The sequence below is a fragment of the Camellia sinensis genome, chromosome 4 (genome assembly GCF_055761805.1).
Source record: "Camellia sinensis isolate YWXY chromosome 4, ASM5576180v1, whole genome shotgun sequence".
Taxonomy (NCBI): Eukaryota; Viridiplantae; Streptophyta; class Magnoliopsida; order Ericales; family Theaceae; genus Camellia; species Camellia sinensis.
Window position 1 is genome coordinate 106,915,416 of NC_138964.1, and position 9,688 is coordinate 106,925,103.

General features: G+C 33.6%; 2 protein-coding genes across 3 annotated transcripts; both read left to right on the forward strand.

Annotated features, from left to right (window-relative positions):
- Positions 1–248: 248 nt before the first annotated feature.
- Positions 249–1,509, forward strand: EMB3123 (PPR containing protein). The gene has a single exon (XM_028230072.2). The coding sequence runs from the start codon at positions 498–500 to the stop codon at positions 1,212–1,214; it is 717 nt and encodes a 238-aa protein (XP_028085873.1). The 5' UTR covers positions 249–497; the 3' UTR covers positions 1,215–1,509.
- Positions 1,510–1,889: 380 nt separating this feature from the next.
- On the forward strand, positions 1,890–6,592 carry LOC145789420 (uncharacterized). 2 transcript variants are annotated; one of them, XM_082865859.1, is made up of 3 exons: positions 1,890–2,230; positions 2,414–2,529; positions 6,260–6,592. In XM_082865859.1, the coding sequence occupies exons 1-3, from the start codon at positions 1,890–1,892 to the stop codon at positions 6,301–6,303; spliced, it is 501 nt and encodes a 166-aa protein (XP_082721985.1). In that variant the 3' UTR covers positions 6,304–6,592. The 2 variants fall into 2 exon arrangements, with proteins under 2 accessions (XP_082721985.1, XP_082721984.1); XM_082865858.1 differs by having other exon boundaries at positions 2,414–6,592.
- Positions 6,593–9,688: the final 3,096 nt, after the last annotated feature.

Genomic DNA, 9,688 nt, shown 5'->3' on the forward strand with positions numbered 1-9,688 from the left:
GACAAATAATTTATATTGAAAACAAATTAAAAGATTAAAATTAAAAATTCATTATTTATTTAAAAAAACAAAAAATCTAACCAACATAGGTGACTTTTGAAACTAGATCCTAAAGTGGTACTATACACCAAAATCACTTAACCATGTAGAAGTTCATTCTACGAACCATATGTACTGAATGATTTTGAAATGTTTATTCTACCAATCATATATACTATACGCTCGAATAGCTAAGTAGCCTAAAAAAGAATGGAATTTAAATCTCAAGATTTATCCCTCAAAATCTCACATTGCTTGGGTTAAAATTCATTACTTTTTGTTAAGCAATTTTTATTTTTGTAATTTTTTTTTTTTTTTTTTGGGACATATTATGAAAAGTTATGCCAAACATATTTATAAATTATTTTAAACTAATAATCTAAAATAGTTAACTTATTAGGGTTTTAAAAATTCGCATTCATTCTCTCTCCCATTTTCTTCCTTCGTTCCTCACTGCTATGGCGTCCTCTTTCCTCCGCTCAAATCTCTCACTACTCTCGCTCTACCCTCCAACAACAACCCAACCAATCACCACCAACACACCCAGAAGTTTTCTCACCATACGATGCGGCCCACGAGACAACCGTGGTCCTCTAGTCAAAGGCCGAGTACTCAGCACAGAAGCAATCCAAGCCGTCCAATCCCTCAAACGAGCTCACAGACTCCACGACCAATCCAAGCTTAACCACCTCCTCTCTAAATCCATTTCTCGTCTCATCAAGCCCGATCTCATCGCCACCTTCAACGAGCTCCTTCGTCAAGATCACTGCGATCTAGCCCTCAAAGTCTTCTCCTCCGTCCGATCAGAATTCTGGTACAAGACCGATTTGGGTCTTTACGCCGATTTGGTCTCGGCTTTGGCGCGGAAAGGCATGACGGAGGATATTGACCGTCTGATTTGTGATCTGGAGGAGGAGGGTGTGATTGAATGTGATGATAAGGGGCTTGTAAGGCTTGTGAAGGCGTTGATTGCGGCTGAGAGAGTGGAATCGACGGTTAGGATTTATGGGTTGATGAAGAGGAGTGGGTGGGGGGCCACTTGTGTCGCTGATGAGTATGTGGCTAAGGTTTTGAGTAGGGGTTTGAGGAGATTAGGAGAGTGGAGGCTTGCTGATGAGATTGATGTGGAATTTGACAAGTTTTTCAGGGGTGTTTTCGACAAAGTTAGGCCTTAACAGATTTATAATGTTTTTTTTTTTTTTTTTTTTTTTTTTTTTTTTAATAAATAAATTTTAGAATTTGATTTTAATTCTTAGTTTATATTATTATGATTCTTTTATGTTTTCTTGTTTTTGTTTTTCAACTAGAAAAATGCTATTCATATATATTACAATAATGTAACAATGTCATTTTGGAGTGCTACACCAAAAAAGCAACATTCCGGCAAGGCTGAAACATTATGTTGCAAAAGTTATGGTCACTGATTCTGTGAATGTTTGTCGGAACTATAATCATTGTTCGACTCACTAATTTCTGGCTGATTATTTTTCTTTTCTGTTTTGAAGATTCAGTTTTATTTCCTGTCCTAATGGATTTCATGTTTTAAAAACTGTTTTTTGTCCGTGTTTATTGCTTTATTGGTTTTTCATTGTTGGACATTAAAATTTAGTAGTTGTAATGGAATATATATTTGTGAAGCTTATACTTTTGGTTTAATAAGTTGATTCATCAGTTTGAAATCTGAGTTTAAGCATGAAGTCCTAATGTTCTTATAATTTGTGCCCATTTATTTGTTATGCTTTGCAAAAGGCAGATTGAAACATGGAGAAACTGTCGAATGGACATCCAAGGATTTACGTAGGGGCTTGGAAGAGTTTGTGCCAATATATGAAACACGACCTATCAAAAACATGTATGGTATGGGTTTCGACCACAGCTTTGGGCTTTGGTTCATCGCCCGATGGCTAAAACCTGATCTGATGACTGAGAGTGGTGCTTTCAAGGGGCATTCAACTTGGGTTTTGCAGCAAGCAATGCCAGACAAACCCATTGTGTCACTTTCACCCCGCCATCCTGAAAAATACCCAAAAAAGGGGACTGCTTATGTTGATGGAAACTGCACATACTTTGCTGGAAAGGACTTTGTGGATTTTGGAGGTCTTGACGGGCGAAGCGTATTTAAGAAACATGAAATTGAAGATCGCAATCGGGTTCTTGTCTTCCTTGATGACCACCAGAATGAATTAAAACAGTAATCACGTTTTGGAGATTAATCAAATTTATCTTTCTCAATACACTACTTATGCTATCATTTGCATGTATGTATAAATTTGCAAATATGAAGTTTGCTATTTTTATCTTTTGCATATCAATGGATTACAAATTTGAATAAGTGACATAGTGTTTTCTTTTCATATCGTACTCTGTTGTGTAGGCTCAAGCAGGCTCTGAAAGCTGGCTTCAGGCATCTTGTTTTTGAGGACAACTATGATACTGTAACTGGAGACCATTTTTCCTTCAGGCAGACATGTGACCAATATCATAGAAGAGGTGCATATTTGCCCATTTTATCTTTTGTCACTGCAGGTCCTATTTGAAGTACAGATGGATTTATAGAGTGTGTGCATCACTTGACATGCATAGTTACAACCCTACGGTGAAAAGTTTTTTTAAACTTAATACTTTGTTAGACTTAATAGAGAAACTGATCCAAACCTATGAAAGAAGCTCTGGTAGTTAATTGAGTTTTGTCCAAATAAAGGAAAACTGAGACATGGTTAAGGGGCTCATGACAAATAACTTGGGAAACTTTGTACAAAATGGGTTTAATGTACTGAAAAAATTTTGACAGTCACTTTGCTTCTATCTTTCCATTTCAACGATACTCATTTTGCAGTAGCAAGGACACGTGACACATGGACATGCCGATTTTCAAAAGGTGGGAGACACGACATGCTTGAGACACTATAAAATTTTATATTTTTACAAATTTATTATATAAGATATATGAATAATTTATTAAAAATTAATGAAAAATATGTAACATTACACTAGCTATATTAAAATTTTAAATATTTCATATCTTAAATATCAGAGTATCATTCACGTAGCAATTACATTTTAAAGAATGGAAAACAATTATAAAACATCGTATATGAGGTATTCATCTTGTAAATGTTTCAAAACATATTTAGAGGAATAAGTTATGTTGTAAAGAATGTTGAATATTGTTGTTATGAGTGGGACACGTTTGGATGGTTCAAGAAGTGTCACCAAAAGGTCTACAAAGTGTCACCAAAATTATGAATTTGATCATTTTATTTAAGACATGTTGAAGAATTGTTGGACATGCGTTTAGGAGTGTTCGAAGAGTGTCGGTGTTAGACATGAAACGCTTCTTCCGCAGAGGTGTTTGTGCTTCTTAGTAGAGGCATTCACACAATATTCATACTTTTAGTTTTTGGGATAAGTTGCACAATTTCCCTTGCATTTACTTAGTAACCAAATAGAATGAGATTGGAACTTTTAAACATATCTTTGCTATCCATATTCCATAGTTATCTTTTAACTGCATTGCCAAGATTAGTCTTTTGTAAAATAGTTCATTATTAGTGAAGAATTTCATGTTCTTATCTGCATGGGCATGTATATAGATGTAAACCTTCATTGTCTCTGTTGGTTAAACATGGTTAAGCCTTCTCTATCTTCTGTTCACATATCCTTATGTGTGACTAATTTTTTTTGTCCGATTTGGTGAATGGATCCTGTGATTCTAACTTTATGATCCTTACTTTGGTTAACATGCTTGTTGTTTGTAAGTTGTAACATCCTATGAAAGCATGTGGGATTCCAGAGGTAACAATTGTTGTATGCCTACCTAACCATTCTATTTTCATTTTGTTACCTCTTTCATTCAGTTTCTATACCTGAATGGAATCCAACGGCTATATCATCAGAACTTTCAACCATCCATTCTAGTGTGGTTCAAACAACCCATGGCTGCTGTTATGAAAAAATGTTTACTTTTTCTTTGCAATGCGTGGTTTGATCTTTTTGACCTATTAGAACATCTATTCATAGTTGGACTCATATAAGGCCTTTAGTTGAAAAAAAAGAAGCCCCATATGTGTGCTCAAATTATTTTTCCCAATTATTATAGCCTTGCTATCACATGACTCCATCAATTGAAGAGTGATTTTCCCTTTATATTGTTAGGTGAGAGTGAACCAATTTGAGTACATTCTAATCCCTTCGTTTTAGTAGAAGAAAGGCACTCCATTACCCTTGCTGCTTCGAAAACAAGAATTTAATTCTCTTGTAGCTTTGCTGTGACATAGCTTCATGCAATTGAAGAGTGATTTTCCTTTAATTTTGTTAGGTGAGAGTTTTGAACCAATTTGAGTACTTTAGCCCTTCTCTTGAGTAGATGAAGACACTTTATGACCCTTGCCAACTTGAAAAACTAGAACTGAATTGCTGACTTCCGGAACCTCTGGAATAGAGAATAGTCTGTTTTCAGGATGTTGATGTTGTGAGTTTTTGCTTCCTTTTGTTTATTGAAGCACATTTTTGTTATATTTTGTTTGCTGAAGTTGAAATAATAGCAAAAAACATTAGTTCAAAGTAAATCTTGCAAGAGGATGAATTTTTTGAGATAATAGTAGATGAGTTTGTATAATTTATAGTATGTTGACATGTTTTTGTCTGGTAGCATTTACTTGAGAGTGGGTTTTTTATTTTATTTTCTTTGTTGTTATTGGTTGAAACATATGACACTTTGCTTGTTGATATAAGCATACGGACAATTTATTGTAATTATGCCCCGTGTTGCATTATTCAGTATATGAATGAGAGAATCTTCATTTACTTATCTTTACTAAGATATTGGACTTCTGTCTGCTATCTTTGAAATTGTTTATAATAATGATTTGGTAATGTTATCCGAGTAATTAAAAAGTGGGGTGTGACATGTTCGGCTTGGGGCTTACTTTTTGGGGATTTTTGATTTGTTCCTTTTCATTTGATGTTGGAGCTATTATTCTATTAATACCTAGTCATTATAAATAGGTTTCAAAACACTTTCCTCTTATTATTTTTCCTTCTCATTTTCCTCTCAAATTGTGATTCCTCTCTTCTTTCTCTAAATTTAACTTTTTCCCACTTAGATCCTTAGATCTACTCATTTGGAGGTATCCTTTCACCTTGACCATTTGCGATAAATTGTAGATCGTGTTAAGGGCTTCCTTTTAATCTGAGTGGTTCGTGATTTCGTTGACGTTGAGTTTTTTTCCGAGTTCTCTTTCACGTTCTAAACTTGAGGTAGGGATTCTCCGCATTTTTGTTACGAATTTTAACTTAGTTATTTGTTTTTATAAAATAACATTGTGAAAAAAATGAATTTTGAACAAATCTTAGGTTTTGTTTCGAAATTAGAACAAGGGGTTTTCAAATAGCTTATTGGAAACGGTTGTGGATAGACATTTATTAATGAGATATGTTGAAATGATGAGTTTTTACATTGGGAAATGGTTTATAAAAGAAAGAGGGTTTTTGTTCTCAGAATCTCAAATGTTGATTTTGTATTAATAAATGGAATTGATATTGAAATGGTGAAATTGAGTTGTTATGGATGAGGATGGTGGGGTTGGATATGTATTATCTTTTACATCTTAAAGTTTATCTTTATTGAAATTATTTAGAGATATTTGTTTGGAGCTATCGGTGAAGGATAACTATGATTGTTATAGAAATTGCATGAGGAATAGGCAAATTGAAACTATTTTTTTATCCATTTGCATTGGCATTGTTACACATTTAGTACATGGAAAATGCATATTGTTTTGAAAAAAAGGGACGAATTTGGGAGAAAGTTGTTATTATATTAAATAAGTTGGCCTGTGTATCTATGGTGAAAGTCTTAAAAATTGCATGTATACATGGGTGCCGATCCCGCAGACGAAATATTCATAAAATAGCAATAGTAGTGTTTGTATAGCTTACGTTTACATGGGTGCCAGTTTATCGTTTCCCGCAGACAAAATTTCTATGAAATGTGATACTTGTCTAGAAATTCCCAGAGTTGTGATTCGCTATCTTGTTTTCTAATATAAAGGAAATGATTCTTGAATTGTGGCATGAACTTGGCATTGCATGATTTCGGAAAAAAGGATATAAAACGTTTTGTCACGAGCATTGCATATATATTTCACCTTTATATCTTTGTTAAGATTCATATACTGTATTGGATTATTTCTTTTGGGCTTTGGCTTATCCTATGTAGGAAAACAATTTTCAAGTACTGATGATATGCTTCCGTCAAGGTAATAATTTGGGAGGACTTGGAAGCAAGGGCTTCATATTATTTATTTTGTTGTATTTATTTGTACAAGCCTAGGGCTTTAACTGTATTGGATTTAAATCCATTTTGTTATAACCAAGCACGGTCTTAGAAAACTGTAAGCCCTTAGGGCATTTTTTATTTGCTTGATGCTTATTCTATTATGTAACATATGCTATAAATTCAGGGATATGTTTGTGAATGTATATTTACATATTTACTATTTTGTAAACAATTGGAAACTAATTAAAGATAATTACTTTATTATTGTGATTATTTATTAATGTTGTGGATGGGTTATTGTATAAATTTTGGGGCGTTACAATTTTTAATCAAAAGATATAATTTCATTATTTACAATGGGAGTGATAATATATATCCAACTTGTCATGACTCAAACTCACTTCTATAGGTTTAACGTCGTAACTAGCCAGTAATCTGAGATTACCAAAGACCTTCCTATACAAATCAAAATAATCGAGATTAGCGTAAGCTTATAACATAAATACTACAAATAGTCCATTGAGCTGTGAATCTATAGGAACAAACTCATATGCATATAACATTAATTTATCCACTGAACAATACATACATATATCGTGTACAAAACCTTTCGTCATCATATATACATGTTATCAAAACTTCCACAACAAAAGCACAAAACTCGCCAACGGTCTTCTAGATTTAGTCTCAACTCAGAGGCATCAAAACTCCATAGACTTTAGGCGGTGGCTTGACTGATGGTGTTCACCTAGGCTTGACCATCTTGTCGCTCACCTATATATATATATACACACAATGAGTTAAAACCCAATGAATAACATTAAAGTAAAAGGGTTAGTGAACGAATTCCATACATGTCACATACATAAAACAGATCATAACAAATCTATCATATCAGTCTCATATCAGAACATAACAATAGTACATCCAAAGAAACATTTCGTAACGTTTTCCGATTAGAGTAATCGGTCTCGAACACCGATTAAACACATATCACCACAATGAAGTGGCTAACGAGATCTCGTAATCACATGTATATCATGGACCCACACTAACGTGCCGTCCCCCATGACTTGGGACTATCCTTGGATGTCATACTAGATTCACAAACCGAATATTCGTTCACAGAATCAAAATCACATTTCAGAAACATAGCTTTTCGTATAACATTTCAAGTATAGTGCATATCAATATATCTTTACAAAAATGTTACTCACAGTGCTTGGTCGGTGATACACCTCAACAGTTCAACCTGCAGACACATAACCAAGTACAACATCTCAAAATTACATGTCATTTGTTTCATATCCGTTACAGTGTTCTTCTTTCTTTAATTTCTTTCATGCTCATGCTATGCATATGGATGTGTATTACATGTGAAAATCATGTAAATGAAGGTCTGGAAGTTATAAAAACGGAAAGAAAACAAAACCGGAAAAACTGCTCTGTTGGCTACACATGCGGTGGTCTTGGCCACTCATGCGGTGGCCTAGACCACTCGAGCGGTCTGGGGGTAAAATTAGTCCGAAAATCTGCTGAAACATGCAACTTCCCCCTTTACAAAACCAGTTTCAATTTCATGGAAATTGGGGCCCAAAACTCTTAAAAACATGTTGCGTTAAACATATTTTACATGAACAAAAATCATAACTTCAAATCAAAACTCAATGTTTCATGTAAAGGATCAAAACTTTGAATTGATGTGTAAAATCATATTACATGCACATTTGAGTTCCCCAAACCTACAAATTCATGGAAGTTCATTCTCATTTCAAAATCCATGCAAAAAACAAGTGATTGAACATGAAGAATGCCATGTATGCAATGTTTTTGAGCTAATTTCCACAATTCCTTTGTTTTATGTTCATATAGGTGTTCTACCCTAGACTTGCCTTCAAACTCATAAATAACCATGAGTTCCTCATTCAAAGCTTCAATCTATTAAGATGATAAGTGGAAAAAAAACCCTAATCTGATGAAATTAGCAAGGAATTCTTACCTTAGAGGGTTGGTTTATGAAGATTTGCTTCTAATTTTCCTTGTTCTTCTTCATCCTCTTCTTTCCTTCTTGAGGCCTCTAGAATTCTCCCTCTCTCTCTCTCTCTCTCCAAGAGATATTTTGTTGAGTCTATCAACTAAGGCCCATCCATATATATATACATATAACTAAAGCTTAAATTGAATTAAATCTATTTAATTCATTTTGAATCAAATTTTTACAAAACTTCTCATTAAGTCATAAAAATCATGCTGATCACAGCTATGTCTTCAGTTTTGGTTTTTAGCGCCTCTAAGACCTTCAATTTTCAGTTTTAAGTTGTAATTGTAATAGGTTTTTCTACAATCAACAGATATAAATTCAAATCCTTCTAATTCACATGCAATTTCTTATCAACGCATAATCAATTAGCACATAACAATGCAATTAGATGACTATTTCATCAACTTCATGTCTGGGTCATTACACAACTCCACCATCATCATCAACATAAACATTGTTCCAGTTCAAAACCCAACATCATTTTCCATTTCCCTTCACAATTTCAAAGTTCCAAAATTTAGGGTAACCCTTCCCCCTAATTTTCTTACAAAATCAATTTTAAAAAGGAATATCCACCATTTTAACCCATCTCAACCATAAACACATCTCCACAACCATTTTCAAGAACCCATTTGGAAAATCCCTCTTTTGATTTCAAACTCAACCCCTAGCTTCTTCAAAGGGTAAATTACAAATACACCCCCTAAGTTTTGCTTAAAATATAGATTAGCTCCTATAGTTTGAAAAATTACAAAAACTCTCTTATTAGAATTTTTTATTTAACAGAATTAACTAAAAAGATAAAATTCATAATTGCTCTCCCATATAATAATAAAATTACCTAAATTATTAATTGAAATATATTTTTAATATCATTAAAAACTGTTAATTGACTTGATGATTTATTAATAAAAGAGGCGATATTGTTATGAAATTAGAAACCTCAAGGGGTGGAACGTAATTTTCAAAACTACAGGGGGCGATTTGTATTTTAATTAAACCTCAGGGGCTGTATTTGTAATTTATCCATTTTGAAAAAAAAATCCCCAATTCATAAACCCTTTTCAAAGAGCAAATAACCAAACTAAAAATCATATAAAAGAGTCAAAGAAATCCATACCTAAAAGTAGAAAAGAAGAAGAAATAATGGCTAGAACCTGATGGAGCCGGAAACACTAACTTCTCTGATTAGAACGAAACCCTTGACGTGCTCTATCTTTTGCTCCAAAGGACTATGGTGAAGAAATCAACGAATTGGGAATATTTGAAGCTAGAATACAAGAACTAGAGAGAGAAGGTAAGGGTTTTAGGATTTTGAAATGTTTAGA

Excerpts from the sequence above, each read along its gene's own strand:
- LOC145789420 (XM_082865858.1), top strand. The coding sequence starts at position 1,890 with ATGTATGGTATGGGTTTCGACCACAGCTTTGGGCTTTGGTTCATCGCC. Across the intron at positions 2,231-2,413 it reads CACCAGAATGAATTAAAACA|GCTCAAGCAGGCTCTGAAAG; the intron begins GTAATCACGTTT and ends TCTGTTGTGTAG.
- EMB3123 (XM_028230072.2), top strand. The coding sequence starts at position 498 with ATGGCGTCCTCTTTCCTCCGCTCAAATCTCTCACTACTCTCGCTCTAC.